Below are 27,269 nucleotides of genomic sequence, written 5' to 3'. Positions count from 1 at the left end.
ATGAAGGGAGTAAACACTGGCGTGGACTCTGATGTGCTACAAAATGGTTCTGCAACACATAGTAAGAAGCAAGAACTTATCTATTAAGCTGACTGAACTGGCTGGGAAGTCTGAAATATTGCTATTTTCAATGCTTGATGGTAAAAGTTGGTCAATAAATTAGTAAAATGAACTTAATATGTTTGGGTTTATCACACGAAAGTAGGCATTTTTGTTTGGATTGAGGCAATAATGGCTCCTAATTTTACCACAGATGAACTGAACCTGTTGTCTTATCTTTTGAAATAAAGCTGCACAACACAAAGTAATCTAAAAAAAAATAATAATTTGAAAAAATTGAAAAAAAAAATGGGGAGAAAATTTAATCAAATTCAATGTATTGCCTAAAAACTAACAGAAGGGAAAAAAATGGGGGCAGTACAGAAGTGGGTGTCATTTTACCAAAAGTGGGATGGGACAGAAGTGAGAATCCAAATTTTAAAACAATACAACCATCATGATTGCAAGATAACATCTCAAACCAGAGGATGTATAATCTAAATAAACATCTTTATCAATTGTTGCTCTTGAATATTGAGGTAGAAAACTTCTGTTCCTACTTATCTCAAATTATACAGCGCATGAAGTTGTAAATGTGCTGCCAGCAGCAAGTGCTCTGATACAAAGGAGGCTGCAGCTGTAAGTCTAATACACATAAATCACATCACTGAATTCTTATTATTTGCTCTCTCAGTGTTTCCTTCACGAGCAAGCTTCTGTCATGTTTTGACACTTGTTGGTGTGAACTCCAATGAGCCGTCATCTATAAATACAGCTGAGGAACACTCACATCCAGGAACGCGTGCTTGGCAGTGAATTGATTTAAACAAGATTTGTTTATTATCATTGTTACTCTGAGTCAGGTAGATCTGCAAGAAGTCAAACCTGACATTAACCTGCATTAAATACATAATTAAGGTTGGAGTTTGATCACAAACTTGCACTTCTGCAGCTGATCTGTCCCTGAAACATGATGGTTTGAGAGTAAGTGATTACACAACCTGTGTTTTCAGCAAGGATCACAACCTCCAACATGATTAACCTATGTGATTAAATTCTTTAGTTCAGACAATCAATGTACAACGAGCTGTATCTTTGAATTGTGTTGTGACATTTGCACAAAGTCGCAGGTATTGATTTCAATAGCGTTAGATTTTCTTTTAGTCTCTTTAATTGGCATGTGAAAATATCAGGCGCAGCAGAAAAGAGTGTGGAAAAAGCAGAGAATCGATAAGAAGCAAACAGTTTTTCACTGGTGGAGTCGTTCTCAGTACGACCTCAGAGGAATTTATGTTTCTTTTTTACTTCTTTTTTTTATCGTCTTTGCCTCCATTGACTCTCCTCTTAGACTGAATCTGTCCCCGCTAATAAAAAAACAACTTTCAAATCGAGCAAAGAGAGAAGTTTGAGCTGTGGCAGAAAAATCTCCCGTAGTGAATCTGAGCCGTCCTCATGAAAACTTCATCAGCTTATTTATGCACTCATTTATTATCATGCCTTAGGGTTTTGTATGTATGCTTGTGTTTGTGTGTGCATGTGTGTGTGAGTTTGCATGTTCATGTGTTTATGTAGCTGCCACTGGACCATAACTCTCCTTTCTGGCACATTAATCTATCACACACGAGCAATATGCAAACCAAGGGGGAGTCTGGCTTGAGAATTTGAAAAGTTTCCTCCAAATATCTGCCCTTAAGCATTTACTACAACTGCCCACGTAGGAATTTCAATAATACTTCTCCAACTTCTTAACTCTCAGTCTGGTTTATTAATGCGGCACATAAAGAAATACAGCTCACACAGCGTGTGGTGAAGGGATTTATTGGATAAGTATGAAGGGCGAGGAGGTCGAGGTGCTGTAGGGGGAACATATGCACACACAGATACAGAGCAACTTTTTCATAGCAGACAGCAGCACTTAATTGTTTCCAGCCATTAACCTCTGTAAGCTGGGAGGACATGAGGGAGCAGTGCTGAAAAGAGACAAATCTAATTGGTTACAGCTATGATGTCAAAGTGTTGTCATAGAGATAAAACCAAAGCTCAGAAGAGTTGATGAATGAGCATTGAGATGACATTGCATGGACAAGAGATCAGTGATGATCAAGGTGTTGAAAGCAGGTGTTGGCAGGTTGGAAGGGAGACTCATTAGTAACAGCTTGACCTCCTTGTTGGATGTCTGTTTTTCTCCCTGTTAGACATATTATGTTGCCATATAATTATTATTATTGTTATTTTATCATCATTAGGATTTAATTTTTTCACATTTGCTGTCCTGCTTTTTTGTTTTAAACCACCTTTTAAGTCCTTCTTTCTTTTTCCTACAGACTTTATGTTTTTAGTTTTTATTTCAGTCCTCATTGTCTTTATTTTATGTTGCATGTTTCTTGTATTGTGTGGGTTTCTTTGATATTTGCCCCTTGCTAGGGTCTTTGTGCCTCGTGTCCTTCCGTGAGAGTGCCTGATTGGAACCGAGCCTTTTGATTTTGTTTTCCTGTGCTTTGTTGTCTGCGTGTTCCTGTTTGTTGTCAAAGCGATTCTGTTTTAAAAGGTGCTATATGTTAGGTTATTATTATCATTATTATTATTATTATTATTATTATTATTATTATTATTATTATTATTATTATTATTATTATTATTATTATTATCGTCATCATCATCATTATTATTATTATTATTATTATTATTATTATTATTATTATTTTTATTATTATTATTATTATTATTATTATTATTATTATTATTGTTATTATTATTATTATATTTATTCATTATTATTTACGAGCAAGTCAGGATTAAGACCAGAAGCAGCACTTTCCATTAAAGATTCAAATGTACAACACATGATTTAAAATATATAATAATAATAATAATAAAAATCAACATAACCTAGATTACAAGGTCATAAATGGTAATAATAACTTCTTTACCTAGAACAAAATAAATGAAAGCAAGCAATTAAACTCTGAAATAGTAAAACCTATTTAAGGGCCACAACCTCAGAATGAATAGCAAACACATCAAAATCCAAAAGCAGGACGAGAGAACCAAACAATACAGACTGAGAAAATGAGGATCAAAGGAAAGTCATTAAAAGATGAAAAGAAAAATGTCGCGAAGAATAAGAACAAGAAATGAATAAATAAATAAGTGGATAAAATTTATGCTTAAAATATTAAAAGACAAAAATTAAATTAGCAACAATAATAATTTTAAGTTTAGTTAAATAATCAGAGTGAACTAATAAAAATGATAATGATGATGGCTACAGTTAGAACAATAAAATAAAACATAAAGGGAGAAAAAATCAGTTAGCTAAAACAGTTCAAATGAATAATATTTGGTCAAATGGGATCAAAGCATCTGCAGGCTCATTTTTTGTACCAAATTTTAAGTTTCAGGAGCTCCAACTTAAAACGCTTTCTTCCTAGAGCGCTGAAAAAGCCCATGACAGCCAAAAAACACTGGAAGCATTTCTGCTCCAACACATCACCGATCAGGCAGGTTTCTTTTCAAGCCAGTGTGTCGACTCACACTGGATCCACTGTGCTCCTGCTCCAGCAAGTCAGAGCCCCCGCATCAGACGCAAGACTTCTCGTTTTGAAGGAGCTGTGACGTCAATTTACGAAGAGCAAAACCATCTCAAAACCAGATAATCTTGACTGCAACGACAAAGTGGAGCCAGGCCAGAGGTCAACAGATCTGAAGTCTGTCAGTTTCGCTTTCTGTACAAGTAACAAGTAACTAATCATCAAGTAGAAATCCAAGGAAGGTTAGACAGAAAATCTTTGTCTAGGATTTTGTCGTGACTTTTGTTCTGTCCAAATTTTAGTTCATCCAAAAATGTAATAACAGAAAAATATAATTCATCTTTGTCTGAAGATAACAAGCTACAGGTTGTTGAGTTAAAAGGAACTGAGAAAGAGTACGTGATTGACTGTTTCATTAAAAACATGTTGGCACCAAATTTATTGAACCAGGCACGATCAGATGCATGTTTCTGCACATGATATGACCCAAGCCTTTGCATGACAAATCACACTGCTCCAAGTTGCATGACAAATTATAGCAGCAATTTATGAGGCTGAGCTGAAGGCAGGGGAAGAAATATTGGGGTAGAAATTCTGCAGACATCAGGCGAGGGGGAAAAAGATGCAATCGCAGAGATGTAGAGGTATTAAAAGAGAAATTCAACGTTTGGTTTCTTTCTTTAGTGCTTGTTCTGACTGCCACTAATAGGAAACATATTTATAAAGAAGTAGAAAAGTTTTTTAAAAAAGAGAGGAAAGGAGGTTGAATATGTGAGTCTGAAGACAGATCTTAGAGATTTTGAGTGATGCAAAAAAAGAAAAAGCATCATTAAATTCCTCATTCGAGCCATCTTGAAATTAAATGTGAAAAAGCTTCAAAGTTCAACAAAAATTTAAATTCCAAATAATCCATCAAAAGGCAGGAGTTAAGTATTGCACAACCACTGTTTGATAAGTTGGTGATGTTTATGAATATTGCATAAATGCATGAGTAAGAGCCAAACAAGTAATCACAACCTCTTCAAATGATGCAGGAACGAGGAAACATTAAGGTTGAAATGTGTCAGAAATAACAAGATGATCCTGTCTCATGTTTCTCACAATGAAAGCAAAAAGCTTGACACACCACCTAATATTTAAATCACTTCACACTCCAAACATCAACCCCTGAACTGTGTTTTCAAACCATGATCATGTCACATTAAATTACAAATCAGCCTGATACCACGAGACTTTCCTCTCTTTTCTCTTCCTCTCTCTGTTTATTTGAAGCAGAGCTTGTTGCAGAAGTGATGCACTTATCTTGCTGTTTCAAGGTTTCACTTGATGATGATTGGAGAAGCTTGTCAGAGCACCAAACCCTTCACCGCTCGAGCACGGCACGCTTTATTTGATGCCCACTGCAGCTGGAAAATGCTCGACATGAAGGTGGAAAAGATTTCCCCATCTGACTCTAAAGGACAAGGCTGCTGCTCTGCTCGATGGCTCTTAACTTTCTTCAAGTCCCTCCTGACCTCTGCTTGAGATTGCAAAGTGAAATGACGATCTTTTAAAAGTGCTCAAAGTAGCGGGTGCAGAGGCCTGTCAGCAGTCCCGGATTACCCGAACAGACAAGAGCAGCCTCGAATGCTTGTGATGTTTTATGTGGTGACACTTAGATGGGCACGAGTGTTTCTGCTAACCGTCACTTTGAGAGCAGCTGCTGCACATTTTAACTTCTTGTCTGGCTGCTGATGGATACCATCTCAGGCGAGGTTTTTTGGTTTGTCTTTTCACTATGACGGACAGAGAGGCATTGACACGTACCCAAGACGCAGACACACAACAGCACAAAGCACTATAATCCAAAATTGGCCTGTCAGGGCTTTATGAGCTGCAGAAAAAAAACAATAAAGCTGTTGTCTATTCTGGTCTTAAACGATGTCCCTCTGTCATGTGGAGAAACAATAAAGGAGTATCTTCTCTCTGCAGGTGGAGTCTCCGCTGGCGGTGGACGCGGTGTTAGGAGAGTCGGCGTTCTCTGTGACGGATGAAAAGGTCTCCATCACCGAGATGCGGGTTCAAGCTGTTTCAGGTCTGACCCTGTCGCTGCAGCCCAGCCCTGGAAACAGTCACACCATGGTGGCCAAGGCAACAGGAGCCCAAACACTCACCGCTCTCAAGCAGGTACAGTGATTACGCTCAGACACTCTCACAGTAATCCACACACTCCCTCAGATTCACACGTAAACAAGTGAAGAGTAGCTTGGTTTTAAGAATAATATAGGTTTTTATAAATGCAGACCCAAAGGGGAAACTGGATTACTCTTAGCCTCTATTCGAAAGTCTTGCCTAAACTCTCAGTAAAGGCCAACAGGGAGCAACTCTGGAGGTTGCAAAAACAAGTCAGTTTTTATACAACAAGAAAGTGACAACTTTTTATCATTCCTCTCATGCTGCTCTTTTTGTAAATTTATGATTTTTGAACAAAAAAAACCCGTACAGTGGGAGCCGGTAGTAAAATTACCGACTCAGACAGGAGACGTTTTTTGAGCAAGGCTGTAAATAGGTTAATTTCTGCTTTGAAAATGGCTTTTTGTGGCTTGGTGTGTATGTGACTTCCGCTACTTCCTGAGCCAGCCTCAAGCGAACACTCAAGAAACAGCAGATTTTAGCACTTCCGCATTGTCTCATATTCTCAGACCAGAGGTTGCCGCTTAGATAAAACACAGAGATCTGTGACTAATTGTATAGTGGTGGTATACACAGGAGCCTAACTGTCAGACAGAAAAAGGACAGAAGAGCAGATGAAAGCTAAACAGGAAAGTGATACAGGGGCTAAACTGTGTGTGATAATGTTCATTTCAACCATAGACTATATAGAGTAAACAGCGTGGCTCCACCATTTACCATTGTATGGTTTTGAAAGCAAAATTCCCCCGTCACAGGCGCAGCCATTGGCAGCAGTTGCAGCCAGAGTCTGCGCAGTAGAGACTGTGAGGGACTCTGGGAAAATCTGAGTGGAGCTGGATGACATTTTTTTTTTTTTTTTTTTCAAGAGTCTAATCACTTCTTGACTCTATCTCCCAACATATTTTACAATCCCCCCAAAAAATACACGAGAACGGCAGCTGTCAGTCATCGTTAAACAAGATGTAAAACCTCATTTTTAACCTCCTATAACTAAAGAAAACGGAACAGTTCAGAAAAAAGAGGACTTGAATACAAAACAGCCAAATGGTATCTTCAAATCACCACAACAATCAGATGTGAGAAACATTTCTACGAGGTGTATTACTTTTTTTAAGTTTGACCACAGCCCATCTGGAATGACTGGAAAGCCCGATTTTTTTGACCTATACTGCAGCCAGTCACCAGGGGGAGCAGTTTTTGTAGTGACCTCACTTTGAGCCAAGCAAGATTACGTCCATTTTTTTTTACAGTCTATGATTCCAACCCACAGTCAGCAGTTATTCTGCAGTGGTCTGTTCAAACTTGAGAGTCTATCAATAAAATAAAGAGTGAGGTTACGTTAGCTCTGATTGGTAGATGACTGGTAGGACATATCTAACCAGGATTCACTAACGTTACACATAACTGACACGTCTCACAGCATTAGACTGCCAGCTGCGCTAAATATAAACAGCTACTAAACTACTCACAAACTGACAGTGTTAACTTGTCACATCAGCCAACAGATACAGCTGGCTGCTACAACGTTTTCTTGATGTCATGTTTCTAACCGTAGCACTACATAAATGTACTGATAAGTCCCTTACCTCTGTGCATTGTATGCAGTAAAAAGTTGTCTTGAACAAAGAAAACTTGCTATGATTTGATCTCCATTTAATTCCAAAACAAACACACGCCTCACAAAAAGTAATTTACGACAGTGTGCGGAGACTTCGGGCTACAAGGTGGTGAGCGAGTGCAATTAAAACGGATCCTCCTTAAACCAAATTTAACAAATTAAGTTAAACTGTTTTCATGGATCAACTTCCTGTGAGCTTCATGACAACTTCCCAAGCACAGTAAACTGTCCAACTATGCCTCCCACCTTGAGACCTCCTGATAGTATCTATAAACTAACAGACATGATGTTATCAAGATTATGTTATAAGCATCAGAAAACACTCTATGATATAAACCAATGAATTTCTAGTTTGATGACATGTTAATCACTTGTAGAGCTATTGAACACTTCATGCATCATGCTATTTAAATTCCCCTCTAGTTCATTTAAGTGTGTATGTTTGTGTGCTGCAAACAGCTGAACTTGTTCACACACCACCTTTAGATGTTTCTATAAAATCCCACACAACAGAGACAGTCTTTGACTCCAACATGTGCAAAGATTTCTGAAATATTCATGCTGCATTTTAGTTTTCAAAACACACAACAGTATAATAAAAATATGCACATGGCACCAAAACAGTGCTACATATTTATGGAGTCTCTTTGTGGGAAGACAGTGAAGTTAGCAGCAGTGTACCTGAGGTAAATAACAAGCATTAGTGTTTCTTCCACAGCACAGATATCGAAGGATGCCTCTGACGCTGGGACTGTTTTGCTTGTGAAATTCATCCTAATTGGGGACTTTCCCAAAAGGTCTTGTTTACTGTTATTGTTCTGGTAGAATAAATCATATTATGCACACATTTTGAAACAGAATATCTTTTTCCTGAAGTTACACTTAAATTCAAAGAATAAAAAAATCTTTTCAAAGCTCAGGTGAATTAATATGAGGATGATATTAACGCACAGAGTGGTACATTGTTTTGAATCTATCTGAACTGTTTTCTATTGAATTTCTGCTCTTCGCTGGTGTTAAATGATCCGAGAGGGATAAACACAGTCCTTCAGATCGATCACCTTTCTGGTCTGCAGTAGACCCCAAACTGAGAGCCTTCAGCGTTGTCCAAAAGTCTTCAAACTTAGCCAGAAATTGTCATTGCAAAAAATGTATGAATCCAGTGATTTTGAACAATCATGGCGCTCCATGGCGCCCCCTGCTAACTTATAAAGTGTAGCCACTCGGCTACTTTAAGCTACATGCAGCCTCTATTTGAAGCGCTTTGGTTAAGCTGCTGTCTCTTTAAGATTCCTCGTTCTACGAACCCACTTCCTTCTGATTGGCCGGCCCTCTGAAGGCCTATCAGAGGCAGAGCATAGGCTTTCAATCACCAATCAGTATCAATGCCCAAGGTGGCTATTTTTGGAGGATCGGATAGCATCAGATTTCATTACGTAATCAGGACCGATCCAGTTTTCATGTATTTTCAGCACCGTCACGCTTTACGGCTGCTGTAAATCTCCCAGTACTCTGCACTTTCTTGGTCAGTATTTTGGTGTACAAAGTTTTGCACCAGCACTTTTAAAGGTTTTTTTTCTTAATCTATTGACTTTTTTTATTTCTTTTATAAAATTGAGTTGATTTATGGCTTTTGATTTTGAACTTTTCAGGATTTATGTTATTTATTTAATTAGTATTATTGTTATTTCATTCTTTATTACAACCTGGTTAAGAGAGCAAGTTCATTACAATATTGTTCATTTTATAAAGCAAAATAAAAAAAGATCGGTATGTAATACTAGTTTCATTACTTTAAGGGTCTGAAAATGTAGGTATCGATGTCAGATCGGATCAGAAGTCAGAAAATCTGAATCGGGACATTCCCAATCGATACCAGGTTTGATACCAGGCCTGTAGTGTCACCATGTCCAAAAGTAGCTCATGCTACGCCACTAATGGCTCTTGAGCTCATGTCGGTAGCTCAGCACCTTATGCTGGTTGTCAGCATTATTTAGTGGTTGCTCAGTGGCTTATCTTGGTCATTCAGGGGCTTATGCTAGTCATTTAGCAGCTTATATTGGTCACTTAGGGGCTTATGCTGGTCATTCACTGGCTTACAGGTGAAATGCAGTGCGTCTCCACTATGTCACGGCAAACGGATCAATTCGATTGCCATTCAAGTCAATCTGTCAACTTACACTGATCCAATCTGTTGCAGTACGTCTGCGTGGCTGCTCTGTAGAGATGGCAAAAGTACCTGGATTCCTTACTTGAGTAGAGGTAAAATACCCATGTAAAAAATCAGCTTGACTAAAAGTAAAAAGTTCTGGTCCAAATATCTACACGAGTAAAAAGTAAAAAGTACAGACTCTGAAATGTACACAAAAGTGCTTTTAGAAGTAAAATGTATTCCTATTGCACGATTTACTGACTGTAAACACAGGATAATTTATATGGAAACTTGTTTAGGAAAGTTATTGCTTGATCAAACACGACCTGCCTACTGTCCTAGTGTACTTGATGACTGTTCTTTTACGCCAATACTTCCTGGAGTTTTGATTTGCACAAGATGCAGCGCATACGACAGGAGTTGTTTTTAGCACCAACAATCTCAAAAAGCTCTTTTGAATTAGGCCATGGGTTCTGCTCCTGTGTGGGACCCTCACCGTTGTCCATTTCGTGCAGCTGCTCCAACGCTAGTGGTGTAACATGTGTGGGCAGTGTGGCAGTACCAGTACCAGTATTTATGTTGAAAATGTAATTGAGTAAAAGTAATAAATGTTCAGAGAAATAAATACTTCTAAAAGTACAAAGTACCTGAAAAAGCTGCTTTAGTACAGTAACAAAATAGTTATACTTTGTTACTTGCCATCTCTGCTGCTCCGTCATGTTGCAGGTAATATACAGCCATCCTTTTTTGACAGATGCAGAGCTGTGATGCATAAATCCAGTGTAGGGGAGATCAAGCGGGACCGGATATCATGAGCGGAAACTACCTAAAAACACCCAGTGACTTTCAAAATAACACAGATTGTGTCAAAATCAGTTTGTATTTAGCTTGACTACGATGACAAATAGACATAATGAGCGGAGCCAGACCAGGAGTCAACAGGTTTGAGGTTTTACAGCCCAATATGAATGAAAAAAGACTTATCCATGTCCATGTGGGGGTCTAAATAAACAGCGAAATCAAGAAGAACGCTCATATTTCTCAAAAATCTATGCATTTTACCTTCCAAACCAAACACCTACGCTCAGGGAGCACAGAATAGGCAAACATATCGATAAAGACATAAGACTGGCAATGAGCCAATTACCAATTAGCAGCTGAAGTCTGAGTAATGTTCAGGCTCCACATATATTCTGATTCTTCTTCCTTACTTTAGTGTCAAGGGCTGTGAAATTAAGTTTATTTGCAAATCTCCTCAGCCCATATCAACAAACAGCACAAGTTTCATTTCAGAGAAGAAAGAAATATTCTTAAGATGAGTCTTTTAAGCCCCAGACTGCATTGTTAGCAAGGACACCAGATAAAGGCAGCAGCAGTGAACTAAGAAGTATCCTTGATGCTGCTTTTTATCACAACCTCCATATTAGCCAAGCCTGGCAAAACACGTCTGAAGTGCCCATATATTTCCCCCCGAAACGTGTTTTATTGCTCACAGAAGGGAGTGAAGACACGTCGGGTTGAAAAGAATCAGGAAATAATGCTTTCTCTGTGAGTCTGCCTCTTTGAGAGGAAGTAATGATGTCTCCAATTCTGTGCAGGGAATTAATTTGCAGCTCTCCTCTACCTGAGGAGATGTGCATGTATAGTACATCAGTGTGTGTGTGTGTGTTATTTTTCCTTCCATCCTGCCCTCTCATTGGTCAGTTAGTGGCTAAAAATGCAACCACAACCTCACCAAGCATGGGTGGGAGAGAAGCATTAAATTCCAATTTTTCTTGCTTTCTGCTTCTTGGCCACCTTGAAATTTAATTATTGTAATGTATTGTCCTAAGTGCTCTCCAAGGCCAGGCCATAAAAGGCAGCCAATTCCTCTGCCGGCAAAGCTCTCAGAGGAGCGCTGCAGCTATTTCAAGCCATTTGATTCTGTTTCACAGGAAAACTTTCCAAATGTCCTCTATTACTCTGGAAATGAATGAAACACATAAACTATGGATGGAGGGAGTTGGACAATCAAGGACTCTTTGCATCGTTCTCTTTTACGCTTGACCAAATTCTACAACTGAGAGGCTTCGGCGCTCCAAGGTCCATCATAAAGCTTATTCTGCTGCTGTGATTTACCCGCTGTTTCTGCTTAAATGAGCTCTTCAAATAAGGTTTTTATCAATCCCAGAGTGTTATTGCATCTCAAGTTGATGCAAATGTATGAGATTTATCTTTTTTAGGGGAGTGTCTCTATGCATATCTATATTTTAATGTTGAAGATATTTATGCTTAATGGACATCCATGCACATTCCCAAATGCCATAAAGCAGAAATCAGAGTGTGTGTGTGTGTGTGTGTGTGTGTGTGTGTGTGTGTGTGTGTATGAGACCTCATCCTAATGAACATTATTTAACAGGAATGCATAGATTACATTACCATAAAAGTCACTGTATAAGAAGCACTCTTCATTACAGATAGACTGATTGAACGCTTAGCCTGATTAATAGCTTTTGAAATTACTGTCATCAGCTGATCCCTGCGCTCACAAGGCCAATTATAGATACTACTTAATGACGTCTGCAGACACTGCAGGCAGTTTGATCACTGCGGCTGCAGTCGAGTAATTTAATAACAGGTTTTTCCACCATAAATGACATTATATAAAATGCAATTGGCTAGTTTTTATTATGAATTCTGTTGTGATGTGAAGAAAATCATGATTCAAAATGCTTCAATCAATTCTTTTTCTTCAGGACATGATTAATAATTCATCTCAAACATGTTGCTGGCAAAGGTAACCATGTTGTACTGTCATTCAACAATCACTCTAATTATCAATCATTGAAATACGGATATGGCATAACAAGTAGGGGAGACTGGGTACAGCTGTAACATGGAGGGAGTTGCAACACTACCAATTCCACCATTCAGGAATAAGATACTACAGAAAAAAAACCTAGGTCTTAACTAGGTTAGAAAGTAATTTATTTGACTGAGACTATATTTAGTTTAGTTCTTAAACTATTCTAGATAAAAAAAACATTTGACTTTTTTCAGAATAAACTGCAGTCTCTCAGGCAAAATATGATGCAGTTTTCCCATGCTAATTTCCATCCACTATGCTAATATAGCTAGCTAAACACTGGCTGACAGGGGTGGGTGGGTTGTAACACATCTTTAAAAAGTGTTACAACCATCCTTTTTTGTACAATTAGGAATATTTTCTTGATTTTAATAATGACGGGGGTGTGCCATTAGATGTTTTTAAGAAAGCATACTGGAGCAGCAGCAAGATTTTCTCTCTCTACATAGAGAGAGACAATGTTCTGGATTGTTCTATTTCAATAAACCTCTTTATGAGGGGCGTGATCTCTGTTTTTGCTTTTTTTTAATTTCATTGTTACAACTTACCCCAGCATGTGTTACAATCTACCCCCGTAGTGGGGTAAGTTGCAACAAAAGACCACCATGTTTTTGGCATCATCTGGTGAGCTCTGTGATTTTCTTGCAGAGGTTTGAATTGGTGCCATTTGTAGTCAACAAATGTGTGAACTCTGACTTAAAAATTCAGTGTTAGAGGTGCTGAAGCAAAAAGTGTAACAACCATACCTTATCTATTTAGCTGCAAAAAGGTGAGCTCTATCCCATACCCAAATTACCAATGGACCCCTTCACAACCGACATCATCATTTAGATGGGCACGTATTTTGGAAAGAGAGATGGCGTTTAGCAGCATTTTTTTAGACAAGTTAGCAAACGATGGTACTCCACTGTGGAGCTTCATGTTCTACTGAATTTTTAAAAAATCAGGACCATAACAGAGCAACTGGTGTTTTGGAGTTTAGCGTGACCATGCTAACTGGAGACCTTCAGCTGAGCATATGATTTGTGGCAACAGTCACCTATTAATATGGGCACAATTTACACTGAAACACCAGAAATATTTGTGGCCGTGAGCTATTTGATGTGCTCTATATCCAACTTCAGTGAACCAGGTTTGACTATGAATACTTTACTTTCTGAAGTTAAAAAAAGTTGGTTTGGAGCCAAGGTTATGATCAAATACAACAATTACGATTCAACATGGAGAACAAATAATAACAAGAAGTTTAAATTGATACCAAAGGTAAAACTATGGAATAATATCAAACTATTCTGATGCATTTGGTGCAGTTCTCTTCACAGTTTTCTGGATCCTTTACATTGGCGTGGTCTAACACACAGCGGTCTGTGTTCTTGTCTTTGACTTGGGGGGGGTTTAGGGGGGTTTCTTGTGTTTAGGTACAAGATTATGTCTTGTGGAAAGATTCTTCAATTTCAGACCAATCATGCTCAGTAGAGGGCGATAGCGCAAATCTTGTTGGATCTGTCAACAACACTGGGTTGTCTGCACCTTAAAACCAAGCAGCAACCTCCAGTCTAAGAATATGAGACAATGAAAAGAAGTACTAAAATCTGCTGTTTCTCGAGTGTCCACTTGAGGCTGGCTCCTGAGGTCCTGGAAGTCAATAAACACCAAGCCTAATAAAGCCATTTTTACAGCAGAAATTAACCAATTTACAGCCTGGTTCAAAAAAACTCACTTTTCTGAATCACTAATGGCACTATTGGCATACACTGTGCAGGGGATGAATTTTTTTCTTTGGCTGTACTCCAAGCCCCTGTCACTTCCAGTATGGCTGCTATAACCGATCTACTTTAAAAGTCTGTTTCAGAAACAGACGTGTGAGACTACATCCATTAATTATACAGTCTATGGTTAAAACCATCAATGCAGGCTGAGCTCAACTACTGTGTAAGGAGCTGGCAGGGTGATGGCAGCGGATGTTGCTGCACATCTGCACTGAAACTACACATTGCTGGAGTCCTCACAGAGGAACACACCTGGTGCTCCCAGCCCAGTGTGGCTCTAAATCTCTAGCCAGACTTTTCTCCTCTGTTGTGCCCAAATAGTGGAATTAATTATCCAACTCTACACGATCTGCAGAGTCTCTTTCTACTTTAAAAGATGTCTGGAGACTCATCTGTTCAGGGAACACTTAGACCCTTAATCTGAACCTTCTCCTCTTTGTCCTCAAGGAGTCAGAAGGTCTAAGACTCAGATCATCGTGAAGGTTGAAGTATATTGTTGCAGCAATTAATCGTAGTTGTTGGCTACATTATTCTACACGAACAAAAAAATTGTTCTTGCACTTAATGGCAGCGACTGCAGCCAAATAACTTGTCGCACTTTGTTGCACTAACTAGGTTTTGAAACTGTAGGAACAAGTTTTTAATTTTTTTCCGCTGGGACTGTTTTATATACTGGTAAAACTTACATCTTGGAGCTTGGAGAATAGCTGAAACCGAGCTGGATGTATGGAATAATATCAACAGAGTGCAGACGTCCCTCTGGGTTGTATCCTGTCTTTGATGTCCAAGTTGCCCGTTCCTCCTTAAAACTTTTCCCTTTCTTTAAAATAAAACCCCTCCTCTTCATGCATAACTTTTTGATTCTTGCTAGCAGAAACAGGCACCTTCAAAATGTTCTATCACTGTCAAAGCGCCCACTTATTGCCCCTTTTCCCCTGGTTTCAGCCTTTTTCCTCGCAGAGTCAGCCCCTAAAAACAGAAATGCCACACTCAATGTATTATTTAAATCATCCATATCAAAGGCTGTCTCCTTTCTGTCATGCTGAGATGATAGAGGTTTGGCTCATGGTGGAATATCATCAAAACATAGCACTCTTGTTTCAAAATGCACCAAAGGGATGTGTGTCCTGAAAAAAACTGGCTGCCCTTTGCAAAAAAAAATAAAAAAGACGACAAGAGAAGAAGGAGAAGAGGCCTAAAACTGTCGGACTCTGTTTCAGAGAAAACACTTTCCTCCCATGTCAGCTTTGCATGGTTGGTTGCTGATGTTAAAGCGCACTGTGAGCAGAGCGGACTGTCGAGAGGAGCCTTGATTACATGGACACCAGTGTTGTGGTTTGTTCCCTGGCAGATGAATGTCATCAGGTAACCAGCGTGGAGGCGTTTTCTCCATCAGGGAGTATGGAGTGATAAAAGGTACAAAATGAGAAGATCACACACATACACCAGCATGGGCACACAGGCTGCAGCTCATCGCGGGGAGCGCTCTGCTGTATGAACCTTATCTGTGTGAGCCAAGCGGTGCTACAGTCTTCAGGACACCGCAGTCGTTCCTGCCACCCTGTCCTCCTTTTTGTGCTTGAAAGTGGCTTGCTGGTGTGCACATCAGAGGCACGCCGTCTGTGTGCATGTCAAAGCTCGCGCTGAGCAATGGGTACTGCACATGTTCACAAAAAGCTCAGGAGATTTTGGGGGATTGAAGAAAGTCCAGAACTTCAAAAGGCTCAGCTGGGAAAAGCTTTTCAAATGATGGTCAATGCCATGAAAGAATTGGATCTGAACGGCTGAGACATTCTTTGGGGAGATACAAACAAGGCAGAGTCACTTTTTAGACTTTTTTTGGAGCTTTTATATTCATGCAGCTTGTTGTTTCCTTAGGGATCAACTTCTTTCTAACTGCTGCAGTTTGGGGATGGTATTGTTATCAGTGGTCATATCCATCTTTGGTTTCCTGCTTCACATTTTAATTAACTGCTGTTAGTTTTATGTCATTCAGACGCCATCTTTGAGTTTTAAGTCTTGGATATATTTCTCTGTTTAAGACTCAAGAATCTGTGAATCTGCTCATTTATTTAGGAGCACAGATGGTCCTTATCCATTTTGACCGACAGACAAACAATGACAGAGCCTTCAACTGCAATAATCTCATGATATATTTGACTTCCAGTCCAAGAATTTGTCACAAATTCACATTTTGTCTTTTTATGTGTCTAGAAAAATCAAGCGGTTGCAGTAACTCTTTCCTTTTCTGCTGTTTTTTAATCTTTATAAATTTTATAACTTTTCTTATGAGTGAGATAATTATTTTGACTCAATTATTGCTTAATGTTAAAGCATTTGTATTTAATCTTTACCCCTGCCAAGAACGGTATGTTTTTGGAAGAGTTTGTCTGTTTGTTTGTCAGTGAACAACATAACTCAAAAAGTAATGAACAGATCTTGATGAAGTTTTCAGGAAATGTTCAAAATGGGATAAGGAAGAAGTGATCAAATTTTGGAAGTACGATCCAGATGCTGGCAATATTCTGGATGCTAAGATCCAGAATATGAAATATGTACTGGGTCTTCATAAGTATCAACACTGTCAGGAAACAAATTATCGTACAAACCTGCAACTTACACCAAATTGTAGCAGACAGTCTGCTGAAAGGGAGTATAATATTAAAGTAGGACTAAAGAGTTGTGTGACAATCACAATATGCTTGGTTATATATTGCTATCAAATGAAAGACAGACAGTTGGGTGAACCTCTATCTTGATGATAAATATTTTCAGAAAGTTGCATCAAACTAAACTGAACTCTGCTCAACTCTTCTGCAGAGCAACTGGACTAACCAATCTTAATCTGTCTGTCTCCTTCCCTCTCTGACAGGAGGCCAGTTTGTCCATCTGGATGCTTTTCAGTGACAACACAGCCGCCACTCTGTCTTACTTTGATCCCAAAGACTACAACCTCAATGCCTCCACGCTGGATGACAAAGTTGTGTCGGTATCCCAGGAGCCTCAGCAACGGTGGCCTGTGGTGGTGGCAGAAGGCGAGGGATCTGGCGAGATGGTGCGTTTAGAGATGACCATCTGTGAGGCCTGTCAGAAGACCAAACGAAAAAGCGTCATCGCATCTGCTTCAGTTTATGTTAAGGTTCGCTTTGGCCCCGAGGAGGACTCTGAGGAAGAGGCGACCACGGAGGGCGAGATCGAGCTGGCTCCTGCCACCAGGCGTCCTATCATTGATCCTAACATTAGCGGAAGAATTTATGAGACATCTAATGAGCAACCTGCCAGTGTTCCCATTGATTACACCAATTTCCCTACCATTAGCAACCAAGAGAGGCCGACTGAGAGTGACGAGGAGGAGGAGGAAGGTGACTTTGTGCATTCGCCTCGTAACATGACCGACCTTGAGATTGGCATGTACGCGCTCCTGGGAGTTTTCTGTCTGGCCATTTTAGTCTTTCTCATCAACTGCATTGTTTTTGTGCTCAAATACCGACATAAACGGATCCCACCCGAGGGGCAGGCCAACATGGACCATTCCCACCACTGGGTGTTTCTGGGAAACGGCCAACCACTGAGGGCCCAGTGCGATCTGTCCCCACAGCAGGTAGAGAGCCCCAGTAACCCTCTGGAGGGCGTACAGACTTGCTGCCACGGGGACCATCACAGCAGTGGCAGTTCCCAGACTAGCGTTCAGAGCCAGGTGCACGGTCGGGGTGACGGCAGCTCCGGGGGCTCGACGAAGGAGAACGGCGAGGAGGCCAGTTCCCCTACCTCCAAGCGCAAGAGAGTCAAGTTCACCACCTTTACCACCCTCCCCACAGAAGAGCTGCCCTACAACTCCATCCCCATAGCAGATGAAGAGGACATTCAGTGGGTCTGCCAGGATATGGGCTTTCAAGACCCCGAGGAACTGCACGATTACATGCGCAGAATAAAAGAAATAGCCTGAGATAAGAGGCGCAGCGTGGACCAACGCTCTCAGCTTTCTAAAGAAATGTTCCTTTCTATTTTTCTCTTTTTCACCTGAGTGAAAGCTAACTTTTCACAGACTAAAAGGCCAACTGTTGTTTCTGTTAGAGTGTGTTCCATTTAGTTTGCACAGTGCTGTAATCTCATACACGCTCACACAGAAGAGAACGCAAAGGAAGCCAAAGACTTGACCAGAGGATCTCAGTCACTGGAGGAATCTGTAAATCTTGGCTATCAGAAACATGTTTCACCAGGAAGCTGAGCCATGGCCAAACATGAGAGCTGCTCCAGCTTATTATTCAGGATTCCAGAGAGCGCCTGATAGAGACAGGAACGTCGATGAGGTGTGCTGTTGGCTGTGTTGTTTCTGGCTCGGTCGGATCCTGCTGTACTGTACTTACTTCAAACAAAGAGGCCTTTGATGAACAAAAAACTGTCAAAGACTCTAATGAAAGCTACGTTTAAACTCATTTTGTTTTGCCAAAGTAGGAAAAGTGTTCTTTTAACGGCGAAACTTTCTTCATTGTTGTTTTTTTGGTGCAGCACACTCATGATTTGTACTCATGTTAATCCCGTGCATTTTTCTACATTTCATAGGTAGTCTACAGCAGTGCCCTTCAACTAGTCGTCCTGGTCCTGGATAAATCTAATGCCTTATAAAACAGTCACACTCTCACTTCTTATATCAACGCAGACACCCTGTTTTCTCACCACGGCTAGAGACAGCGTAGTAAGATTTCAAACACTGAGACTGATCTCGAGCATGAGAGGAGCTTGTGTATCGTTCTTTGCATGGACGGGGATCTGGAGGCACAATCAGCAACTTTTTTCCAAATTTGTAGATGTTTGTATTGTAATTATATAACCATTCATACACATAATAAAAGTAAATATGTTATCATGAGTTACACGCATGCCATGTCAGGCATACATACGCGCAGACATTCCACGCTCGTATATGTAAATACCGCGTAGAGCCAGAGTCGCCTCCCGCACCGACATCCCACAAGTGGTTTACTCCAAGCTAGAAGAGCGCACAGCTGATTCGAGTCTCGTCCAGTAGAAGGTTGTGGAGCAGAACTGTAGCTTTTTAACAGACGGATTTGCTATGCATCAGATCTTTTTTTGATGAATTCCTCAAGTAACGTTGTCCACGACAGCCTCTGAGAAAATCTTTTACTGAACACAGGATCTCTGCAGGAAATGCCATCCACCCAAAATCTCTGAATCATTTATGGGCTTTGCTTCGTCATCTTCAGATCGCGACCATCTCGTGTTGTCATGCTGTTTTTAGGACACACTCCCTGATGTATGTGATCCCTTTTTTTTTGTTTAAGTGAGATGGAGTCACAGATGTACAATGTGCTGAGGAGAGGCTTTTAGCCTGGGGGCTGTGTGGATAACGTGAGTGTGACATGTAACTCAGGATGCTGAGCGGCTTCACCGTCAAATCAAAGTGACACAAATCAGCTCAGATGGCAGAAGTTATGAGAAGTTCCCGACATAAGTTTTGAACATAAAAAGCAGGAAAGTTTTAAAAGAAGTGAGATTTCTGGACCCAGAAAGAAAGACGACAATGTTTTCATCGTGTTTGCGTTTCGGGACTGAAGTGGGTGACTTTTATGAAAAGTTTCCTCTGATTTCATGAAACAAGTTCCCTTCAGAGACCAACTAACGAATCAACCACATGATCAAAAAACTGCGTCACATTCCTTTAATTCTGAAATGCATCTAAGGGCTTGGATCTTATTTTTCCTTTTTTTTTTAGGTGTTGATTTATTTAAGCCGAGAAATCTGATGTGATGATGAGCGTTTCGAAGCTTTCATTGTCACCTTCGTTAAAGACCCAATCCAGATTAATCCTCCTGATTCAAAAGCACACCTTCGCATCTACAAACACACTGAATTGATTTGCTTTGATCCTCATTCATGAATCAAACGTGTTAAATGTGATCGGGAGATGAAAACGGTCTAATTACAACAACATTGTAAATACCAGCGCGTTCATTTTGATCCTGAAGTCGACATGAGATTATTTTTCTTGAGGGAACCACCGTTAAAAACATGTAAATAGATGAAGTGGATAAATTCATGAATCCTGGATTGGGACTTTAAGGGTCTGGTTTCTGCATGCCCTCTCTTTGTACCATGTGGTTGAATTAAACATCGACCTGATTCTGGTTTGTAATGACTCTGTGCGAACATCTAAAGAGAAGATGGGATGTAATTCTTTGACAGTCTGAGCCCGCAGATCTTTAGCCGCAGCATCAACATGACTCACCACGACACTCGGAGAGGCAGCGTCGAGGTGGGAGAGACCCAGTTAGGATTTCACGTGATGGTTTCTCAGGATGAATGTAGGAGTCTTTACTAAACCTGGCTGTTTAGTGTTAATATGGTCAGCCCAGTAAGATAATATAAAAGATCAAGTATCTAATAGCAGCTTAACTCACCCTTTTCATGTTGTTTTACTTTATTCCTTGATCTAATCACTGTATGTAAATAGTTGCCCAGGAAGTGATGCAACTTGATTTTTTACACCATCCTTAATGTCTTTCTTTTCCGTGGTGCTGCTTTGGTGAAGGTGCACATGTTGCTCATTTGTATTTCCTTCAAGCTGCTAATAGAAACTTCCTCCAACATGGAATCGACCATCTTGAATCGAACCTTTATGCCCCCCTGCCCCAACCCCCCTCGTGGGAAAACTGTGCACGGCTCTGCCAGCTGTGCCAAGCAACCGCCACACTCACAAAAATGTGTTATTGTACAGAGCACTGTTAAATTTCCTGTATTCTCTTGAGATCAAACCCTTGTATTTTCCCGTTATATGTAAAGTACTAAAGAAAATGCGATATACTAATGACAACGTGTCCTTTTATTTCTTCACACACCAAGACTGCTGAAGAGGAGCGCCTGAATGTTCTGAGAGTCCTTTGAGTTCACTCAGTCTTTACGCAAATACGCAGACACCTGTGTAAAAAAAGGTTTCATGTAGCTTGTAAAGCCTTGGTTGAACAGAAAATATTTTTACTATTCCTGTTCTAGTATCAGCCATGAAGACGAAATGTGTTCAAAAGCAATTTTTTTAAGGACAAAAAAAAGACCTTGCATACCTGCAACTTTACCTGCAAAGCTCTACTCATCACCACTGTTGGATGAATACTAATTATCACTTCATTGTGTGTTCCCAGGATGTCAAAAAATGTATGGCGTTAGTGTTGCAGCAGCTCCTTTTGGCAGATGGTGCCAAAAGCAGGGTTGCCAGGTCTGATTCAAAACCCCCTCTGAGGATTTTCTTTGCATTAAAACCATTTATAGTGATTTTCCTCAAGAGAAAAAGCAAGGAAAACAAATTAACACATTTACATTGTGGGTACTGCGCTTTCCTCAGGAAAAGACATCACATGAATACATTCACACTCATCTATTTGCATCGACTTGTTTGGGCTGTCCTAACAAAAGGAGAATTTTCAGTTACACAGTCTGACTAACGCTGTTTGGAAATCTGTTAAATCTTACTTGCACTTTGAGGACTTGAGGACTTAACAGAAAATCTATTGGCTGTTTTCCAAACCATACTACTCTGGTTTTTAGTTTCAGAAATGGGGCTAAGGGTGATGGGTTTTATTTTGCCTTCATTATAAATAAACAAAACAAACTTAAGTTATTTTGTTACTCATATCACAGCAGAATAATCATATTTGATTTTTAATCTGATATAAAAAGTTATATGGTTTGCCAAAAATACATCTGAAAGGGATTTTTATTTTTACAGCTGATAAAAATACACTTCTGTATAATCTACGTATGGTTTTAAAAAAAGTGAATTATTGGTTTATATGGGCTTTAGTGAATTTGTAGAGGTAAACATCTCTTTTATTACTGGAAGTAACAAGATTTACTTGCGTTTCTTTCACATCACTTCACTTCTATCTCACGCACCATCTAAGTTAGTGTTGTTGTATTGTAGTTGTAATTCAGACTCATTCTAGTAGATGGCGGTAATTCACCAAAACCTACCACCCCATGGACAAACAGTGTTAGCCCTGTGCATTGTGGAAACAGTATGCCAGGTAGACTGGTCTGTCGCGTACTGAGAAATTTTCCTGGATCATTAGGACATCCGGGGATGTTTGTCATACTGCAGATTTTGCAAGTTTTTTTGATACTACCTACTACATAATGTGTTTTGGCCAAAGTAGTAGGCACTACTAGTGTAGTAGGCGGTTTGGAAAACAGCCCTTGTGTTTTTCTAAGATAAAGACTGCGTATCCAATGAGCACCTTTACCAACTGTTGTAAGAATGTGACTCTTGGCAAAGCGTGTATGCCGTTTTAGAGGCCAGATCTTCTTCATTACACAACTTTTCTTCGTACAAGACATCTTTAACCAGGATGCCAAACAAGGAAAGCAAGGTAAAGTAAACTTTACTTATTGAATTTGTAGACCACCTGCTTGTTGCAAGCAAATCAGGCCTTATACGTGTCTTTTAAGAGCTTGAAATTATCTTAAAACAGGATTTCTATCTGGGCTCTGCATGTCAGTGTGCGCAAAGGCCAGCTACATTTGCTAGGATTTGAGTTTTTGCAACGTAGTGCATCTTTCTGTAAAATTATGTCTGTTGTTAGTGATATGCTTTAATAGATATAGGATTTGTTTTGGTTAAAAAAAAGTCTTGGTGTTGGTCAGATGGTGTGCACTGATGCAAAACTTAACTAACATTTATTCATCTTCAATGCACAAAGTTTTAACAAGCTCATATGGAAAAATCCAAAGGTATTAGTACAGATATTCATTTAAGTTTGGGACTTTTTTAAATGCACAATATTTATTTATTTATTTATATATTTTTTTATTCATTTATTCATACATTTGACCATTAATTTATTAATTTATTTATTCATTCATATATTTATTTTTTTATATATCTCTATTTAGGGGCAATTTTATTGTATCTCACTTGTGCTAAATTTTGTCACAAGAGGGCGTATTTACCTCCTTAGTTTTATTTAACATATCTCACATTCTGATCATGTTTACTAGATTGTTTTATATAACAGGTGGATTTTATCTTTTTTTTTGTCTTTATTGTTAATGTGTGAGTGTTGTCAGTGCATTATGCCCACTGAAACAAATTCCAATTGACAGTGTCAACATGGCAATAAGTATTTGATCTTTAATCTTGAGATATTTGTTCCTGAAAGTTGTAAAAAATAAGCGCCGAAGTGAACGACAGCTGCAGAGAAATAACTTTAAGTACATTAGGAAAGTAGACCTATTTGTTGACACCTCTCACCTCTGTTTATGTGCTGTAAGTCTGTGGGGATTTGATCATTACTTCAGCCTCGGTAGCTTCATATATGAAGGACCACTCTGACCTTGAGAGGTTTTGACTCATTAGGTGCCTAATGTCTCACAAGAGGACTGGAGCAGAATTCAGACATGTTCAGTTTACAGCAGAGATAAAACTGAGAGATTCATACATTTTGAGAATAGATTTCAGCTGCAGTTAAACTCACTTATATAACATCTACTCATCTCTTGACAATTAGACAGCATAACTTATTTACTCAACAGATTCAGTGACGAGGTTGAGAGGATGTATATTATATGAATTCTAACTATGCACTTCGTAGCTCACATCTGACGTCGCTCCCACTGCTTGTGTCACTGCCAGGGTTGATCTGATTCTGGCTCCAGTTCTTTGTGTGTTTGAAGTCTGTGGATCGCTGCCATTCTCCCCTCGCTGTGCAGAGTCGGAAGGCTCTCCTCGCTCATATTTTCTGGCAGTTCTCTGCAAGATCCTGCAGAGAGATGAGTGTGTAAAGCTACTGTTCTGTGTGTGTACTCATCCAGCAGCTCCCCTTCGAAAAAATCTATACTTGGAGCTGGAGTCGGAGTGTTTACAGCTGTAGTTCACTTCATTTGGGCAGCTGGGATCAGAAACTCTCAGGTCGACGCTGAGCAGACAGATGCTGACACCTGATAGGAAAGAGTGTGATGCAGCAGAAAGGCGAATACTGCTCTTTGAAACTGCTCTTTGAAACATGCAATGTCATGTTTAGGAAATAACCACAAATGCATGATTTTATTGTAAATCAAAAGTATCAAAAACTAGAAAAGCACTCAGAGAGCGCAGACCTTCGTCAAGCATATTGTGATTGTTATGCAACACTTTAGTCCTACTTTAATGTTATACTCCCTTTCAGCAGACTGTCTGCTACAATTTGGTGTTAGTTGCAGGTTTGTACCATAATTTCTAACCTGACAGTGTTGAAAATTATGATGACCCAGTACATATTTCATATTCCAGATCTTGGTATCCAGAGTATTGCCAGGATCTCAATCATACTTTTACATCTGTCAGAAGTTATGGTGACCTTGTCTTGTATTGTTTTGCAAAGCAATCCAACCATTTATGGTGGAGTTATATACATATATTGGGAAAACTGCCCTATCTCACAATGATAAAGAATCCTTTGAAAATAGCCCTGGGTTCAGACCATGGACTGTATATAGAGTGGACAGCGTATATACCCAAATATACCCAAAAAATACCAAAATACCCATGTCACAGGCGCAGCCATTGTAGCATTTTGCAGCCAGAGTCTGCGCAGTAGAGACGATGAGGGATTCTGGGAGAACCTGAGTGGACCTGGGTGACAAAAATAATAATCATCTTTTTTCTTTCGAGCGTCTTATCACCGCTTGACTCTACCTCCCGACATATTTTACAATCCTCAAAAAAGTACATGAGAACAGCAGCTGCCAGTCATCGTCAAACGTTACATAAAACCTAGTTTTTAACCTCTTATAACTAATGAAAACTAAACTTTTCAGAAAAAAGAGGACCTGGATACAAGACAGCCAAATAATCGGACGTGAGAAACATTTCTACGAGGAGCATTAACTTTTTAAAGTTTGACCACAGCCCATCTGGAATGGCTGAAAAGCCTGACTTTTTAACCTATACTGCAGCCAGCCACCAGGGGGAGCAGTTTTTGTGGAGACCTCACATCGAGTTCAAGCAAGCGGACGCCCATTTTTTTTACAGTCTATGGTTCAGACGGTGATCCGTTCACCCTCAAAATTTAATCACTTCTTTCTTATTCCATTTTAAATATTTCCTGAGAATTTCATCCAGATCTGTTTGTTAGATTTTCAGTTATGTTATTCACAGACAGACAGACAAACTCTGCCAATAACATAACCACCATGAAGGAGGTAATAAAAATGTGTTATAGAAGGGGAGACAAGGTATAGCTAAAACAAAGGGATAGTTTCATTGCCAAGATTTTCTCCAACCATATTAATATTTTCCCCTTCTTCCCCAGAAACAAGTCCATCCATTTTCTACAAAGGAAAAAAAAAAAGAGTTTTTCAGGTGAAAAGGCTTGTTTTTCAAAACTTTGTTAAGCACATATCCTATGGATGATGAAATCATGACTTTTATTGGACTATATTGCAGTTTTCAAGCAATTTTCTTTTGTTTTGTTGTTTTCTATGACAAGCTATAATGCCACCACAGCCAGTAAACAACAGCAGACAGGAGTGGGTTGAAGCTCACCTTTAAAAGCTGCTACAGCTGCCTCCACATAGCACATTTCATGACAGCAATATAAAGATATATATATCAAGAACAAGTTGTAACATTTTCTTCTTGAAGAGTAAAAACATTTTGGAACAGAAAACTGCAGCCAAGCCAGAGAGGAGCTGCCAAGTTGAATTCATTTGCATGTGTGAGTGAAAGTGCTGGAGGGGTCCGTGCTTCATAAGCAGCGGTCGTACCACGGAGCCTCCTGACAGCAGTTACTGTAAACTTCATCCTTACAGTACAGGACAGGACTGGGCTGCTTCAGACTGCTGCGCTTTGCTAAACATCTTGTCTTATTGACCTAAAAAAAAGTGAATCTGGAAGAAGTTCAGGGAGAAATAACTCATCTACACTCGCTGCCGCTCTTCAACTTCTCCAGCAGAGCCTGATGCTACGCTGAACGCTGACATCGAGGGGAAGAGGTCAGGTCAGGTGACACTTAGCCTCAGCAAAAAATGCTTCATGCCATATAATGTTCACAAGCAACAATGTATCAGTTTGTATTCAGCCCAAACATTAGCACATTTTCAGTCATCAGAAAAACTGACTTGAGTGGAGTTATACTGTTTTTAGATTGCCGCTTTTCTTTAGTTTCTGAAATGCAAAATGTTTCACCTTGTGTTTTGTCGACTAAATTGGGCTTAATGTTCACATACTGAAAGCACTTAAAAGCCAGTCCTCTAGCTAATCACTCTCCAGCATCTGTTTTTTTCTTTTAATGGATTTTTAGTGTGTTCTTTTTGCTAACGGGTCCTCAAACAGTGAGATATTTAGCTGAATTTAAACTGAAAATCAACTAACTTTTATTTGTAGGGCACTCTTTGTATTAAAAAAAATCAAATGTAGTAAAAATAAAAATAAGGTAGAATAATGTCAAAAAATGGTAGTGGGACTTTGATTTGAAAAATAATGTAATTAGTTGGGCTCTAGTAATTAATCACATTTTAATCACATACCAATATTCGACTCTAGAAGCAACATTTTTCATTTCAGATGTTTTTTAGGAAATGATTGAATTAAGAAAAAGACAAAAAAAGCTTAAACAACAAAAACATATTTATTTTCAATCTTATTTTCTTTTTAAATATAAAGGTATGTTACACTATTATTTGCAGGTAATGTTCACAAAGCTTAACTAATGAATCTTCATTTTTTGAGGACATTTGTAAACCTTAAACTCGTAAAACAGTATTTTCAGGTACATTCTTTAGGAATGCAAACAATGATGAAATGTCAAATAAAATATCCTCGGCCAAAAATAATCAGACTCAAAAAAAAAAAAATCAATTAATTTGTTTTGTAATTAATTGATTTCAATTCATCGCTTTTCAATAGCATGTCAATATTTGACACTGGAATGTAATGTTTGCTAGGCTTAACGAACAAATTTAAGTTTTTAAGAACATTTTTGAAATTCTTAAGCTGAGCCTGTAATAATAACATAAACTGCATTAAAATGTGTTAATTTTTTTTAATGCTACAGTTTTTCTGTAATTTTTTAATTGTACTTTTCACAAAGTCTCATTCCTATTAAAACAGTATTAAAGCTTAAAAATAAGAATATTTAAATATAGATACAATTAT

General features: G+C 39.1%; 1 protein-coding gene across 2 annotated transcripts in view; it reads left to right on the top strand.

The window, feature by feature from the left end:
* tmem132e (transmembrane protein 132E) overlaps window positions 1-20,947 on the top strand; it is a 612,961-nt gene extending 592,014 nt beyond the window's left edge. For both annotated transcript variants that reach the window (XM_074671622.1, XM_074671621.1), the window contains exons 8-9: window positions 5,541-5,735; window positions 16,998-20,947. In XM_074671622.1, coding sequence (XP_074527723.1) covers window positions 5,541-5,735; window positions 16,998-18,071 — 1,269 coding nt within the window. In that variant the 3' untranslated portion in view covers window positions 18,072-20,947. The remainder of the gene's footprint in view (window positions 1-5,540; window positions 5,736-16,997) is intronic.
* Window positions 20,948-27,269: the final 6,322 nt, after the last annotated feature.

The sequence above is a fragment of the Halichoeres trimaculatus genome, unplaced genomic scaffold, assembly GCF_033239565.1.
Source record: "Halichoeres trimaculatus isolate MK-OKI-2021-1 unplaced genomic scaffold, fHalTri1.1 fHalTri1_scaffold_6, whole genome shotgun sequence".
Classification (NCBI taxonomy): Eukaryota; Metazoa; Chordata; class Actinopteri; order Labriformes; family Labridae; genus Halichoeres; species Halichoeres trimaculatus.
Note: the sequence above shows the minus strand (reverse complement) of the source record. Positions and strands in the feature narration are given on the sequence as shown.